We start from the raw sequence: 17,429 nt of genomic DNA on the forward strand, positions 1-17,429 counted from the left end.
CCTGCACCCTTGCGCGATCTCGGGGTGCTGGTGTAAATCTGGGCGGCCCCTGGCGCGGGCCGGGGGCGGAGCAGACCGTAGGCTCAGCCCCTTCCCCGCGCAGCGGTACCTGCTGCAGCTGAAGCGCAGACACCCGCGCCCGCCGGATAGGCGCTCGACTCTCCCGGACCCCGCCGCCGCAGCCCGCATCTACAGCCGAGCGCGCCCCGCTTTGAACACGGGCCGGGTCCCCCCCGAAGCTCCCATGGCGGAGGCGTCTCTACTCCAGCGGCTGGTGGCCGCGCTCGCCTGCCTGCTCCTCAGCTGCCCGGGGCTGCGAGGACAGGGACCCGAGCCGGCATCCGAGCTCTACTTGCCCGCTCCGGGCGCACCAGGCGGCGCCGCCAGCTGCCCCGACGGTTCCAGCGTCCTGATTGCCAGGGCGGCGCTCCGGGTGTCCGTGGGCCGCTCGCGGTGGCTCGACCCGCTCCGGGACCTGGTGATCCGCGTGCAGCAGCCCCGGGCCGGGTGCGAGGTGACGGTCCTGGACGCCCCGCAGCTGCGCCGCCTGGGCAAGCTCGTCCCGCGCCGCTTCCCCTGCGCCTTCGGGTTGCGCCAGGTGGCCTTCATGCACTGGGGCGCCCGGAGCCAACGGCGCGCCCTGGTGCCGCTGCAGCTGCGCTACGACGCCCCGGCTTGCACGCTGGCTCTGCCCTTTACGCTGGCCGTGGCCGTGGACTTCCCGCCGCTGGAGCTGGTGGCGCGCAACAGGCCTTTGGCTGTGGAGAAGCCTCGCGGCTGCAGCCGGACCATCGACAGGCGAGTGCTGGACTTCGCCACCGGGGAGGCTGGAGGCGCGCACAGGTGCCGGCTCACCCCTCTCCCGCCCGACGCCGGCCCGCTGCCGGAGTTCGGACGCTTAGTGGACGCCACGGGGACCCCGCTGCCCAGAGGCCGTGGCGTAGACTGTGCAGCTTTTGTCCGAGCTGGGGTGCGCTACCAGCATCGATTCACCAGCTCCTCAAGGCCCCGCTGGGACTCGGTGCCCATGATGGTGGAGCTGCTGGGTGCGCCCAAGGGTGGCCCCGGGGTTCTGGAGGTGCAGCATCGGGAGCATTTCCAGCTGCTGGTGAGACTCCACCAAAACCAGAACACAGCGCCTCGGCCCAGCGCCAGAGCCTCGATGGTGCTGGAAGTGAGTCTGAGCATGCTAGCTGTCCTGACCCCCGACGCCTTGGCTGCGGAGGACTCGGAATCTGAGCCCGATGACCTGGTCTTCAACATCCTCAGTGGCCCTCCCACCCCTCCAGGGCTTCCGGAGTTCTGGGGCCACCTGGTGAGCACCGATGACCCCCTGGGACCTCCAGTCTCCTCCTTCACTCAGCGGGAGCTGCGGGAGCTGAAAATCATCTACTTGCCCCCTGCGGCAGCGCCATCAGCCCAGGAGCGTCTCTTGCAGCTGGAGCTGGAGGTGGTGGATGGAGACCGCGCAGCCTCGACGCCCTTCACCTTCACCGTGGTACTGAGGGCGGTAGACGCCCTGGCCCCCGTGGCCATCTACCACGGAGGGCTGCTGCTCCGGGAAGGTCAGGCACGGGCCCTATCCGGCACTCACGGCCTCCAGATCCGTGACCAGGACAACCTGGACGAGGTGAACGTGACCGCCGTCCAGGGCTTGAGACACGGGCAGTTGCTGATACTGGGGGCGGCAGCCAAGCCGGCCAAGCAGTTCAGCCCCCGGGACCTGGCCGAGGGTCGCGTGGTGTATCAACACGATGGCAGCGACTCCTCCAGCGACAACATCCTCTTCCGCTTGGAGGACGGGCGGCACCGGGTGGAATTTCTTTTCCCTGTCACCATCATACCCATGGACGATGAGCCTCCAAGGATCACAGTCAACACAGGTGTCCGGCTAGGCACAGGTCAGCTGGTCCGCATTACCCCCTGGATGCTGCGGGCCACAGACCCAGACTCTGACGACTCAGTCATCCGATTTGTGCTGGAGGACCAGCCCCTGGAGGGAAATGAGGCTGAGACAGAATGGGACCCCTCACCCGGTTTTCCCCACTCGAGACAGGCCCTGGGAGAGCTGCTGCTGCGACAGGCCACATCTCCTCCGCCCCCTGAAGCTGCAGACTGGTGTTTCATGGAAGAAGAGGGACTTTATGAGAAGGTGGTGGCCGAGTGGTTCCAGTGTGACATCACAGAAGGGAGACTCTTCTACCGCCATCTTGGACTCCAGCATCATCAATCCACCACAACCCAGCTGATCTTCCGAGTGCAGGATGACCACGACCCTCCCAATCTGTCCAGCCAGCACAGGTTAACCATTGAGGTCCGACCTGTGGATCTGCAGAGCCCAGAGCTCACTCCAGGAACCACCCTAAAAATGAGGGTACAGCAATACCAGCTCACTCCCTTCCATAACAAATGCCTCCAGTACACGGACCTGGAGTCTGACGAGCAGAATTTGGGGTACACCCTTCTGACACTCCCCACAGACTCAGACGCCAACCACCCTGTGCAGGTAGGAGAAATTGTGCTCACTGACTCCCCAGACACACCCATCATCCACTTCACCCAGGCACAGGTAAACTGCCAGCTAGTTGCCTACCAGCCCCCTCGGGAGTTGGGAATTGCACCCCAGCTGGTCCAGTTCACCTACCAGGTGGAAGATGCTGCAGGCAACCATGTGACCGGGACATTTTCAGTCTTCCTGGAGCCTGTGGCTGACCAGCCCCCGGAGGTCACCAACAGAGGCTTTTCTGTCTCAGAGGGAGAAAACTTTGTTCTTAGCAGAAATGAACTGGATGTCACAGACCCTGACACAGATGTTGACTGTATTGTCTTTGTATTAGTTATGGGTCCTCAATACGGACATTTGCAATACTTGCAAAAAGATCTGGCTCTGGGACAAGCTTTTTCACGAGCTGATATTATCAATGGAAGTATCTCTTATCAGCACAGCAGAATCCAGTCTACCAGTGACACCTTCCATCTGGAGGTGAGGGACAGAGTGCACAAAATCCCCATTATGGTTCGGATTTTTGTGCATCCTGAAATTGCAGAGAAAAGTCCCAGAATCTCTCTCACAGGGAGTCCACTCTTAGAGGTGTCTATGGACGTCCCGGAGCATGGAGCCGCTGAACTTGCCATGGGCACCATCCGTGACCAAAGGAAGGGTAATGGGGATTTGATGCTCTCCTTCGTTGTGGAGGACCTCCCCAAAATGGGGGTGATTCTGGTGAATGGTTTACCTACAGACCAATTCACCCAAGATGACCTCATCAGTGGGGCTGTGATCTATGACCACACCTGGGGCGAAGTGGGTTACCAGGGGCAGCAGGACACCTTCAGCCTCGCCCTCTCCAAAAACTCTTATCAGTGGGTGGTGGGGGACGCTATAGTGGAGAGGGTACTAGTGCATGTGATGGTGCTGCCTGTGGACAATGTGGCCCCCAAAGTCTCAATGGGAAAGTCCTTTGTTGTCCGTGAAGGTGGAAAGAGCCCCTTGACTGTACAGCATCTGAGCATTGAAGATATAGACACACACCAAGAAGCAATCACATGCACAGTGACCACCCAGCCAGCATCCGGCTACCTGGAGAATATAGCAGCTGCCCCTGGCTCTAGGGAATCCCAGGCTGGTCAGCCCATCAGTGCTTTCTCCATCAGCGACATCCAAGCAAGGAACATACATTACGTACAGAGCATCCACAAGGGGGTGGAACCCCAAGAAGATCATTTCACCTTGTATTGCTCTGATGGTATCCACTTCTCCCCAACAGCCTTTTTCCCCATCATCATATTACCCACCAATGATGAACAGCCTCTACTCTCTGCCTGCAAGTTTGTTGTGTTAGAGGGGATGAGTCTGGTGATAGATGCTTCTCTGCTTGGTGCCACCGATGCAGATTTGCCACCCAATGAGTTTTACTTCCAGCTCACAGCCCTCCCTCGGCATGGGCGGGTCCTACAACAGCTGGCTACGGGAAGCCAACTCATCCGTAGGTTCACCCAGCATGAAATCCAGGCCGCCTCCACCATAGTGTATGAACATGATGACTCCGAGAGCACTGAGGACAGTTTTGAGGTCTGGCTTAGTGACGGCTGGCATGTGACCCACACCACGGTCTGTATCACGGTGACCCCGGTGGATGATGAGACCCCTCAGCTGGTCACCAACCTTGGGCTTTGGGTTGAGACCAGCCACACCACGGTCATCACCAATAGGGTCCTCAAGGCCACTGATGTTGACTCGGATGATAAGAGTCTGAGTTTTGTCCTGCGTTCCAGACCTCAACAAGGGTTCCTGCAACTACAGCAAAAAGCAGGAGGAGATGTGAGGAGCAACCTCACCCTGGGAATGAATTTCACCCAGGGGGACATCGACACAGGGCGTGTCTCTTATACCCACACTGGCCCCCAGGGAGCCCCTGATCTTCTCGAATTAGATGTGACTGATGGTGTGAATACCTTATCCTGCTGCTATTTCTACATCTCCCCAGGCAGTTCCAAACAAGTCTTCCCTGAGGTGTTCAGCAAGAGTCTGTCCTTGGCAGAAGGCAACAGGGTGACCTTCCCCACTGATCTCCTTAGCACCAGTGATGTAGACAGCCCTGGTACCCCCTTTCATGCAAATATCATCCGGGCTCCTAGCCATGGGCACCTGGAAAGCTCTGACCAGCCTGGGGATCCCATTGTCTCCTTCACACAGCAGCAGTTGACGGACCACAAAATAGTCTATGTTTGTACGTCAAACAACAAGCTAAGGATGGACCTTGTAGAGCTCCAGGTGACCTATGGACGCCAGTCTGGAGAGAGAATCTTCAAGGTCTTCATTACAACTAAGGAAGACAAGAAGCCCATTTTGACAGTCCACACTCTAGCTCTGCAGAAAGGGCAGCATAAACTCATCACTGCCTTGGAGTTGACAGTGGAAGATGAGGAGAGCCCCGACAACCTTCTTCTCTTTACCATCAGCCAGCTGCCCATCTGTGGCAGTGTTGTATACAATGGCAGCCATCCTGTGATCACCTTCACCATGAGGGACCTGAAAGAGAACCTCATTAGCTACTGGCATGATGCCAGTAATAAGACGGAAGACTTTTTGGCCTTGACCGTGACAGATGGGATTCACACCGAGTTCTATGTCTTCCCAGACACTGTCCAGGAGACACACAACCCACAGAGAATGAGAATCTCTATACATCCCTTAGACAATGGCATCCCCAAGATTGCCATTAACAGGGGTGCCCCAGCCTTACAGCCCCTTCCTGGTGGACACGTGGGCATTGTGGTGACCAATGAGTCTCTGAAGGCTGTGGATTGGGACAGCCCTCAGGAGTTCCTGAAGTACCAAGTGACCAGAAGACCTCAGCATGGCTTCATTATCCATACTGGCTTCAGAAATGAGAGCATGCAAGTGTTTACACAAGGTTAGTAGTCACCATCCCCCATGTCTCTCACCCTTTTCTTGTGCCAATCTGATGGCTTGGCTCTGAAAAGCTGAATTGGCCTCAGGCCATTTGCCCAGAGATTCTGATTCCAAAGAAATACAGTGGGAAGAGAAATGATCCAATAATAAGAAAGGCAGCAAGTCCCTTTTTGGCTATTTCATCAAAATGTCCCATTGAGGTGTGGAGGCAGATAGAAAGTACAGAGGGTAGAGTGCTTGCCATGCATGCTATGAGGTGGCCTCAAGTCCTAGAATCCCTCATGGTCTCCTGAGTCCACCAAGAGTGATACTAAGAGTGAATGCAAAATCAGAAGTAAGCCCTGAACTACACCAGGTATTGCCCCCCCCCCCCCAAAAATCAAAAGAAAAAAAATCAGACTGTCCCATGACCCTCCCCAAAGCTTATAGTTAGGTCCTTAAAACTTAAGAACATACTCAGGATGGAGCTATAGCAGTGTGGGAAGGCATTTGTCTTTCATGCATCTGACCTTGGTTTGATCTCTGTCACCCCAGTTGGTCATGAGGAATAATTCCTGAGCACAGAGCCAGTAGCACTGCTGAGTGTGGCACAAAAGCAAAAACAAACAATAACAAAAAAAAAAAAAACATTCAGAACAGCGGTGAAGAGTATCTGCTTTTGAAATCTTGTCAGAAAATGTCATATCTGTTTGAATACTCTCTGCTTAATTTTGAATTTTAAGTAAAGCCTATCTAAGAATTATCTGTATCTGAGGCATGAAGATTTGAGCTGTAATTGCACATTTGGCTGTATTCTTCAGCTGTAATTTCTACATCTAAAATAAGGAAGTACACTTAGCTAAGTTGGCCTACGTGAGTAGAGAGCTAGGCTTTAAAGACTGTATTTTTTTTTCTGTATTTGTGGTTACTATTAATGGCAGATTTGACCTAGATAAGCCAGCACTAACCACAGGCAGGATTCCCTGTTTCCCTCGGTCAGGTATTCTCACTATTCTTTCTCACTATTCTTTCCGGGAGCCCTGACCTGTCTCTCTGCAGCTCATTTATGCATAAGGTGGGAGATAATACATGAAATGTTTACATATGACACACAAACCTTGAAGCTGCTCCAGGTAAAACCTTTGAAAAGAGTTTTGATTGTTTGTTTTTTAATATAAGAATTGCTTCTAAAGCAAGTGAAATCACATGTGGGTTTGGAAGAATGATTCTGGTAGATAAGCCTTCCATAAACAAATTATCTTTGACATACTAATAATTACCATTACAAAAACATCATTATCAGGCAAGGTACCGCTTCTTTAAAACCTAAGGGCAGAAGCAATAGAAAATAAATCACCATGTCATTCTCTTTGTTTTTCTTTTAATGTTTGGCAGTAATTATTATTTAAACTTATGGGGAGGGGAGTAAGGAGCACACTTGGTGATGCTTAGGGGCTACTTCTGGCTCTGTAGTTAGGAATCACTCCTGGTAGGGCTGGGGGACCATATGGAAAGCCAGGAATTGAGCCTGTGCAAAGCAAGCGCCTTACCTGCTGTACTATCTCTCCGGCATACTAAACTCATTTAATCAAGTAGTTCATGAATCCAGAGCATTACACCAAGCCCATTGCTTATGCAGAAGACCTAGAGCTAAATGGGACTCAATGTTTGTCACATGTTCTATTTGCTGTTAACCCCACATTCCCTAATCGTGACCTCCTTGTGTCTACCCCAGAGATGCTACAAATAGTAGCTAAGATTTCAGTTCTCTTCTGTCCTTTAGGGGGAAATGAGGTATGTGCTCACTTAGTATTTTCAAATGCATCTGCAGTTGCCTTCCCTGCCCTAGCCAAATGCTAGTGTTCTGTAGCATGGGGTGGTTGGTTTATTGCACCCAGATGACACGTGTGCCTGTCACTTTTTCATCAGCGGACATTGATGAGCGAAGGATCCTCTACATCTTGAAAGAGAGCAGTAGTGCCACGAGGGATGTCTTCTACTTCTCCGTTGAAGACACTGGTAAGTGGACATGGAAACCTTCAAGAGAGATGAGGTTCATGTAAATCAACATGAAATTGACAGAAGCGTGACACACACATCATGCTCGGTACCGTCAAAATAGTAGCAAATGAATAGTTGTAGTTTGATGGAGTGGCCCTATGCCCAGTGATTTTTGACAGCTCCCTCTCAAAGACTGAAAAATAATAAAGGATTTTTGTTAGAAAACATCAAATATTTTCCTTGACCTAGATTAAGAATGTTAGTCCATAGCTGCTGGAGCAATAATGAAAAAAGTAGGACTTTTGCCTTGCATGCAGCCGACCTAAGTTTGATCTCCTGCATCCCATAATGTCCCCCGAGTACCACAAGGAGATATTCCTGGGTGTAGAGTCAGGAGTAAGCCCTGAGGACCTCCGGGTATGGTCCAAAAACAAAAATAAAAAGAATGTTACCTTACAGCAGTGTTTCTCAAATAGTGGGGCATGCCCCCATGAGGCTCCATAAAGGGGGTGCCTTTGATCTCGGCAAACACTGTCATAACAAGCTAGGCCCATGTTTCATATGTCTGTGGAGCTGAGAGTTGCTGTATCCTGCTTCAAACCCCGCTTCGAAAAGCTATGCATTGCAAAACGTGCTCATTGTAGCCATTAATCCAGACATCACCGCTGACTAAAAAAACAACTCAAATTGTTTTATATATATTTGTTTTGCAGGTTAAAAATTTTTAAATAAGGATACTATTTATAGTCGTGGGGGGGCATGAAAAAACGTTTTCTTCTTCCTAGGGGGGGCATGATAGAAAATAATTGAGAAGCATTGTGTTACAGACATGGAAATCTCTTCAGGAACTGCGTCCCCTGCTGGGGCAAGTTAACACTCCGAAACAAAGGACCAAATTCACTTTCAGATTTTGTTAGGATTTCTAGCTCTAGAACAGAAATCTCTAATCCCAAAATTGAGGTCTTTCTGGATGAGATGAAAGATGTAGTGAAAAGCATAAGGAATGCTTGCTTCAAAATAATGGACAGCAACTGGTTAATAGATGCCACTTTCTTTACACAGCTGGGAATATTGCTGATTATGTGGCCAAAGAAAAATCATTTTGCAGAATGACAGGATAATTGCAAAAAATTATGTAATTATGTTCATGGGCTTCTTGTCACTCAACAACCTCTGCAATATAAATCACTGTTCATTTCTAGTGAGTGAGCAATATTTGGACTTAAATCATGTGTCATCAGTCAGGACTGTGTTTGTTGCAAAACAATGCTGGGTGAGAATCCCTCTTCTGTACTGTTGGACTCCCAACTTGTCCCCTGTGACCTTGAGCAAATTGCCTTTGTGATTCATTTCCCCAGTTCATAAAATATTAGGCATTGTAACTTTTTCAAAAGCTTGTTGAGTATTTAGAGATGTTATATACTAAGTACTTGGCACAAAACAGGTGCTCATTTAAAACCATTTGCTCTCTGGTGAAACTAACTACAGTTGGTACCATTGAGCCCTTTTTTCCCTCTTCTTCAAAGTTTAAAAACTGATTTCTTGGCTCAGAGTGTGACTCAGTAATAGAGTGTATGCTTCCTATGTGTGAAGTTCTAGATTTTTGTCCCCTCAGAATAAAAAAGACTTGGACACTGAGCTTTTTGGACAATGTCAGAAATAAAGAGAATATTTAGTGATAAATAATGGAAACTTTTGTTTTGCTTTTGGGCCACACCCAGCAGTGTTCAGGGGTTCTTCCTGGCTGTGCTCTCAGAAATTACTCCTGGCAGGCTCGGGGGACCATATGGAATGCCGGGGATCAAATCCAGACTGGTTGTGTTTAAGGCAAATGCCCTCCCCACTGTGCTATTGCTCCACCCAATAATGGAGACTTTGTAAATTGTTTTTTTTGACTTTGTTCTGTGGGCCAGTGTGACTAGATAAACTACATATTAGATCTGTGCTCTGACTTGACGGTCAAATCTGAAATTTTAAAATGCAGACACTGAGGTAGGAGAACCTGCCAACGTCATCCTAGTCATATGCGAGTGACTTTGGAAACCAATCCAGGTCTAGCAGATAGATTACAAAGTCTGGCTCTTACCCGTGAAAAGCTGAGAACCCAGAAAACAGTCAGAGGACTGGCACCAACTGCCTTTCCCTCACTCGGTCAGGGGGCAACCTGTACTGTAGAGTGGGAAGAGCAATCAGATGAGGCCCCATACCACACAAGGCCACAAATTTTTCTTGTTGATTCTAAAATTAGTTCTTTGTGTTTATAAGCTAATGAAGTGTGTTTGTGGGTTTTTACTGCCCAAATGTCATGCATTGCACTGAGTTGTCTGGTCTTGATGCGCCCTTGAAATCATTTACGACAGTTGATGAATAGCTTGAAGGATTAGTGTAAATAATTTTGTGTTTGATCCATTCTCATTTGTGATTCTATTTAATTTATTTACCAGAAATTGAGGGAGCTGACTCATGGGTCAGGGGTGCACCCCCAAGTTTGGAATCCAGTACTCCCTGGCTATAACTGAACACCACGAGGTGTAATCTAGGTACCTCCACAGGACCCCCACTGGATCTTAACAGCATCATACCACCAGATTCAAACATTGAGCTATTGTCTGGCTTCTGTGGTCAGCTATTGCAAGTAGTCCTGTGGCCCTCAGAGCACTGTTCCGGGATGCCCCCCAAAATGTTTTAGTTTAAAAATAGTATGGAATTGGGGTCTATAGCAGTGCTTTTCAACCTTTTTGTGCAAAGACACACTTTTTTCATAAAAAAAATCATGAGGCACACCACCATTAGAAAATCTTTAAAAAATTTAACTCTGAGACTATATTGACTATATATAAAGTAATCCTCTTGAATAGGAATCAAATAAACACAAAGGCATTATTTTATGATTACTATATTATAAAATAATCTAATGATTGGTCTTTTGTGAGCCAAAGCTGCATGTTACAGATAAAATTGGAATTTTTCCCACAGCACACCAGACAATATTTCACAGCACACTAGTGTGCTGCGACACAGTGGTTGAAAAATGCTGGTCTGTAGCTTTATACTTCTATGTGTATATTAGCTCACTAAAATCACTACCCAATCACTACCATCCAGTGATCAACAAGACCCTTTACCCATCCCTTCAACACTCAGTACACTCAGACATGGATTCTGTGACACAGGAGGTCACATTTTCTCTGACTGAACCTTAAAACACATATTTGTATAGATAAGCTCATTAAGTATTGTGCAATCATTTATTCAGTGGGTGCTTTGCTACTGTCATGCACAGAACCCATATCTAAGCCTCCTCTCTCTCTCTCCAGTATGCACCATAGTTTTCTCCAAGTCTATAAGTTTGTTCACTATAAGTTTGCCAGTTCACTTACTTTAGTCATTTACATTCAATATGTAGGAGAAGCTATCTCATAATACAGTCTCAAGTTCCATCCATCTTGTCCCAAAAGACATGATTTGTTTTTTTATGGCAGTGTAATATTGTAAGACATCACAGTGAGTGGTTCCTTCATCTCATTTCTGTCGATGGGTGTTTGATGATCAAGAATAATGACCACTGGGTACAAATATACTTTCAAATTAGTCCTTTCCTGTCCTTTAGGTAAACATTTGTGAATGGTTATCATTGGAACACATGTTGCTTCTTTTCTTATCTTTTAGTAAATTTCTATACAGTTTTTCATAGAGGCTCTGCCAATTTATATTCTCACCAGTAGTGAGCCAGACTTTCTTTTTCTCCACACTTGTAGCTTCTAATGTCTTTGACACACACCTTTCTCTTGGGTATTAAACATTAACTCATGTGACTTTGACTTGTCTTTCCCTGATGACAAGTGATGTTGAACTTTTTTTAATGTGTCTATGGGCCATCTGGGTTATATTCTTTGGAAAAGTATCATGACTCTCTGACTAAAGACCAACTGATCTCTTTTTAAATATTCCTCTTTTAAAAATATTTTCTAAATGAAATGTTGAATAAACTTACCAATTGATTTATTGATTACCTTTCTGATGACATACAACCATCTTCTAATGTACTACTTTGGGTCTTTTATGTTATTTAAAATAAATATGTTTCTGAAACTGCTTTTTTAGAAAGCTTCTGTTGGTGGGTAGGGGATGGCAATTGGTGGTGCTCAGGTGCTATTCTGAACTTGGTACATGGGGATCGTCGTGTTTCAGGGGATCTAATCCAGACCTTTCCCAGGCAGAGCATGCATGTCAGACCCTTAACAAATCTCTCCAGCTCCTGAGATACATTTTCACCACTGTACTTAAGTAGATTGTGTTGTTAGTGGTTCCAACATTCAAGTCATTCATTGACAGGGAATTGTGCCCTTCTTCCATCACTGTGTGTTAGGTAGGCATGGCCTCTCAGATATCTCCAGGCCTGACAAAGAGAAAGCCTTCCTCAGAGTCTCTGTAGTCAGATGCTTCCAAACATTTTCAACATTATTTCAAATAAAACAGTGGTAAAATGAGAGCAAGAGTTCAAAGTTGAGAGAGTGACAAAATGGAAAAGAGAGATAGAAGCAGGAAGAGATTTCAAATTCATGAGCAAGCCAGGGGTATTAGAAAAATTTTATACATGTTTCTATAGCTATAATATAGCAAAAGCAGAAACATAACCAGAGTAAGGCTATAAGAGAATTTACTATCTTTAAGATGTGTTTTAATAAAATTGTATTTCTTTATCTTGAAAGAGAACTACAATTCACTTTTGTTTTTTGCTTGTTTTGTTTGGTGGCCATACCTGGCACAGCTTGGGGGTTACTCAGTGGCTTTGTGCTCAAGAATTACTCCTGGCATTTTTTAGGGGACCATATGGGATGCATGAGATTTGAACCACCGACCTTCTGTATGCAAGGCAAACGCTTTACCTCCATGCTATCTCTCCGGCCCGAAGTGTATTTTTTAATTAATACCTTTATTTAGGCACGATGATTACAAACATGTGTGTAGTTGGAATTAGTTATTAAAAAAGGAAGATGCCCCCCCTTCACCACTGCAACATTCTCATCACCAGTACCCCCATCTTCCTCCTCCCCCAACCCTGCCTGTATTTAAGATAGGCATCCTATTTCTCTCACTCACTACCATTGTCATGATACTTGTCTGTGTATTTATTTATCTACTTGAACTCAAGACTTTTTGTGGCAAACTTCATACTGTGGGCTGGTTCATCCAGCCTTCATCTCTATTGCCTCTGGGTATTATTACAATAATGTCTTTTATTTTTCTTAAAACCTATATATGAGTGAGACTATTCTGTGTCTATCTCTCTAACTCTGACTTATTTCATTCAACATAATAGTTTCCATATCCAACCATGTATAGGAAAATTTTATGACTTCATTTTTCCTGACAGCTGTATAGTATTACATTGTGATACATACATTATATGTATCACAGTTTCTGTAGCTATTCATCTGTTCTCAGGTCTGAATTGTTTCCAGATTCTGGCTATTTTAAATAGTGCTGCAATAAATATAGGTGTGAATATAGGAAGGAATTTTTGTGTTGTGTTTTTGGTTTGGGGATATATCCCTAGGGTGAGGTAACTAGATCATATGGGAGCTTTTCCAGCTTATGAGGAATCTCCTTATTGTTTGCCATAAAGGCTGAATAAGACAGCATTCCCACCTGCAGTGAATGAGAGTTCCTTTCTCTCAAAATCTCAAACAGCAGTGATTGTTCTTGTGGCTTGAGATAGCAACTCATCATTGCTTTGATTTTCATCTCCCTTATGATTAGTGATGTGGAGCATTTTTTCATGTGCCTTCGGCCATTTGTATTTCTTCTTTGAGGAAGTGTCTGTTCATTTTTTTCTCCCATTTTTGGATGGGGTTAGATTATTTCTCATGTGAAGTTCTGTCAGTATTTTGTATATCTTAGCTATTAGCCCCTTATCTGATGGTTATTGAGTGAATAGTTTCTCTCATTCTATGGGTGGCCTTTGTATCCTAGTCACAATTTCCGTTGAGGTACAGAAGCTTTTCAGCTTTATAGAGTCCCATCTGTTTATCTCTACTTCTACTTGTTTGGAGAGTGATTTTTCCTCATGAAAACTCCTTTAGTCTCAATGTCATGAAATGACTATACTTTATGATTTCGGGTCTGATATCAAGGTCTTTAATCCATTGAAATTTGACCTTTGTGCATGGTGTTAGATGAATCTGAGTTCACATGTTTGCATGTGGTTGACTAGTTGTCCCAACACCACTTGTTGAAGAGGCTTTCCTTGATCCATTTTGCATTTCTTGCCCCTTTATCAAAGAATAATTGATTGTATGTCTGGGAAACATTCTCTGAATACTCAAGACTATTCTACTGACCTAAGGGTCTGTCTTTATTCCAATACCATGCTGTTTTAATGGCTATTGCTTTGTATATACAATTTAAAGTTGGGGAAGTGATGCCTCATATCTTCTATTTCCTTAGGGTTATTTTTAGCTATTCATGGGTGTTTATTGTTCCAAAGAATTTTAAGTCTTTGATCCACTTCTTTGAAGAATGTCATGGGGATTCTTAGAGGCATTGCATTGAATCTGTACAGTGCTTTGGGGAGTATTGCCATTTTAATTATATTAATTCTCCCAATCCATGAACAGGGTATGGGCTCCATTTTATTGTGTTCTCTTTTATTTATTGAAGCAAAGTTTTTTAGTTTTCTTTGTATAGGTCCTTCACCTTTTTAGTTAAGTTGACTCTAAAGTATTTGAGTTTGTGTGACACTAATGTAAATGGGATTTTTTTAAATATCCATTTCTTCTGTATAATTATTAGTGTATAAGAAGACCATTTATTTTGTTTAATTTGTAGCCTACCACTTTGCTATATGAATCTATTGTTGCTAAAAGTTTTTTGGTAGAGTTTTTAGGGTTTTCTAAATATAGTATCATATCATCTGTGAATAGTGAGATTTTGACTTGTTCGTTCCCTATCTGAATGCCCTTGATATTTTTTTCTTGTCTAATTTCTATGGCAAGTACTTCCAGTACTATGTTGAATAGGAGTAGTGAGAGGGGGCAGCCTTGTCTTGTACCACATTTTAAAGGAAAGTCTTTTAGTTTGTCCCCACTGAGAATAATATTTGTCATTGGCTTATGGTAGGTGGCCTAGACTATATTGAGAAAAATTCCTTCCATTCCCAACTTGTTGAGAGTTATTATGAATGGGTTTTGGACCTAGTTGAATGCTTTCTCTGCATCTCCTGATATGATTGTATTGTTTTTATTATTTCTTTTGTTTATATGGTGTATTATGTTGACTGATTTACATATGTTGAACCATCTTTGAATTCCTGGAATGAAATCTACTTAATCATGGTGTATTACCTTTTTGATGAGGCATTGGATCCTACTTGCCAGGATTTTGTTGATATCTTTGCATCTGTATTCATCAGTGATATTGGTCTGTAATTTTCTATTTTTGTAGCATCTCTGGTTTTGGTATTAGGGTGATGTTGACTTCATAAAAATTATTTGGAAGTGTGTCTGTTTCTTCAATTTCCTGAAAGATCCTGAAAAGAATTGGTAGTTAGTAGTTCCTCTTGAAAGGTTTGAAAGAATTTATTAGTGAATCTATCTGGGCCTGGGCTTTTGTTTTGGGGAAGACTTTTGATTACCATTTTAATTTTCTCAATATTGATGGGCCTGTTTAGATATGCTAGATCATCCTAATTCAACGATGGAGGATTATCAGAGTCCAAGAATTTATCCATTTCTTCCAGGTTCTTATGTTTTATGGTATAGAGTTTCTCAAAGTAGTCTCTGATTACCTTTTGAATCTCTGCAATATCTGTAGTGGTCTCCCCCTTTTCATTTCTAATCCAGTTTTTTTTTAAGTTTTTTTCTTTCTCTTTCTTTGTGAGGTTTGCTAATGGTTTATCAATCCTTTTCTTTTTTTGTTTTTGTTTTTGTTTTTTTATTTTTCAAAGAACCAACTTTTGCTTTCGTTGATCTTTTGGTTTGTTTTTTTGGATTTCCACTTCATTGATTTCTGCTCTAAGCTTTGTTATTTCCTTCTGCATACCTATTTTTGGTTTCTTTTGTTGATCATTTTCTAATTTTATAAGCTGTGTCATTAAGCTAGTCATGTAGGCCCCTTCCTCCTTCTTGATGTGTGTTTGCAAAGCTATAAATTTTCCTCTCAGTACAGCTTTTGCTGTGTCCCATAAATTCTGATAATTTGTGTCTTCATTGTCATTTGTTTCCAGGAATCTTTTTATTTCCTCTTTGATTTCATCTCTGACCCACTTGTTGTTCAGTAGTGATCTGTGTAATTTCCAGGTTTTATAGTTTTTCTATTTGTCCCTTTGTAGTTCACTTCTAATTTCATTGCCTTGTGATCTGAGAAGGTAAACCGTACAATTTCTTTACTCTTGATTTCATGGAGGTATGTTTTAGGGCCAGCATGTGGTCTATCCAGGAGAATGATCCATGTGCATTGGAGAAAATTGTGTTTCTAGTTTACTGAGAATGAAGTGCCCTATATATATCTAGTAGGCCACTTTCTTCCATTTCTCTTTTTAGAGCTAGTTTATTTTGTTTGTTTTCAGCCTGGTTGATTTATCAAGTGGTGACAGGTGGTATTGAGGTCTTCCACCATTTTAATGTTGCTATTGATGTCTTCTTTCAGATTTGTCAAAAATTGTATTAAATATTTTGCTGGTCCCTCATTGGGTTCATATATGTTTAAGAGCATGATTTCTTTCTGTTGTACATATCCCTTGATTATTATGAAATTCCATCTTTGTCCCTTATAATTTTTCTAAGATTAAAGATAATAATATGGCTACTCTAGCTTTTTTAACGAAGTTGTTTGCTTGGATCATTTTCCTCTAACCTTTCATTTTGAGTCTATGTTTGTTCTTACTATTCAGATGTGTTTTTTGTAGGCAGCAGAATGTTGGATTCCTTTTTGATCCATTTTGCCACTCTGTACCTCTTAGCAGATGCATTTAGTTCATTAACATTGAGAGAGACAATTGTTATGGGATTTAGTGTCATCTTTGTGTAGGAGTTTGGTGCAGTTATTTTGGTCTGTCTTGTCTTAAAGTAGACTTCAGTTATTTTTTTAAGGCTGTTTTTGTTTGTTTGTTTGGTTGGTTGGTTTGATTTTTGGGTCACACCCAGCAGCACTCTGGGGTTAATCCTGGCTCTACACTCAAAAATCACTCCTGGCAGGCTTGGGGGGGTGGGCATATGGGATGCTGGGATTCAAACCACCGCCCTTCTGCATGCAAGGCATATGCCCTACCTCCATGCCACTCTCCGGCCCTTAAGGCTGGTTTTAAGTCTGTAAAGCTTCTGAGCTTTTGTTTTTTTGTGAAGCTATGCATACTTCCTTCAAACCTAAACATGTGTTCTGCTGGGTGCAGTATTCTAAATGAAACATTCATTTCATTGAGTTTTGTCACTATACCCCACCACTGCCTTCTGGCCTTGAGGGTTTCTTGTGATAGGTCTGCTGTAAATCTTAAGGATGCTCCTTTTAATGTAATGTAATATCCTTTTTTGATCTTACTATTTTCAGTATTCTCTCCCTATCTGTGGGATTTTGACACTGTGACTAGGATGTGTCTTGCGGTGTTTATTTTTTGGATCTCTTTTAGCTGGTACTCTTCAGGTATGCAGGATTTGGTTGTATGCAGTGTTTAGCTCTGGGAGTTTCTCTGCAATGATTTCCTGGGGACATTCTTCCTGGGTTTCTGGGACTTCAGTGATTCTTATGTTGTTTCTGTTGAGTTTATCAGACTTCTATTTTCATCTGTTTATATTCTTTGATGACTTTTCCCATTGACTGATCAAATTTTGTTTTGTTTTGTTGGGCTCCACCCAGTGATGCTACATGCTCAGAAATCACTCCTGGCATAAGAGACCATATGGGACACCAGGTGATCGAACCAAGGTCCTTTCTAGGTCAGCCGCCAGCAAGGCAAATTTTCTACCACTGTGCCACCACTCTGGCCCCTCTTTGATCAAATATTTTAAAGCTCTTTTCCATTCTCTTGTTGTATAGA

At 44.4% G+C, this 17,429-nt stretch overlaps 1 protein-coding gene across 1 annotated transcript in view; it reads left to right on the forward strand.

Annotated features, from left to right (window-relative positions):
- Positions 1-236: 236 nt before the first annotated feature.
- FREM3 (FRAS1 related extracellular matrix 3) overlaps positions 237-17,429 on the forward strand; it is a 68,764-nt gene continuing 51,571 nt past the window's right edge. Inside the window, exons 1-2 of the mRNA XM_049769945.1 lie at positions 237-5,417; positions 7,325-7,414. Coding sequence (XP_049625902.1) covers positions 245-5,417; positions 7,325-7,414 — 5,263 coding nt within the window. The 5' untranslated portion in view covers positions 237-244. The remainder of the gene's footprint in view (positions 5,418-7,324; positions 7,415-17,429) is intronic.

The sequence above is a fragment of the Suncus etruscus genome, chromosome 3 (assembly GCF_024139225.1).
Source record: "Suncus etruscus isolate mSunEtr1 chromosome 3, mSunEtr1.pri.cur, whole genome shotgun sequence".
NCBI lineage: Eukaryota > Metazoa > Chordata > Mammalia > Eulipotyphla > Soricidae > Suncus > Suncus etruscus.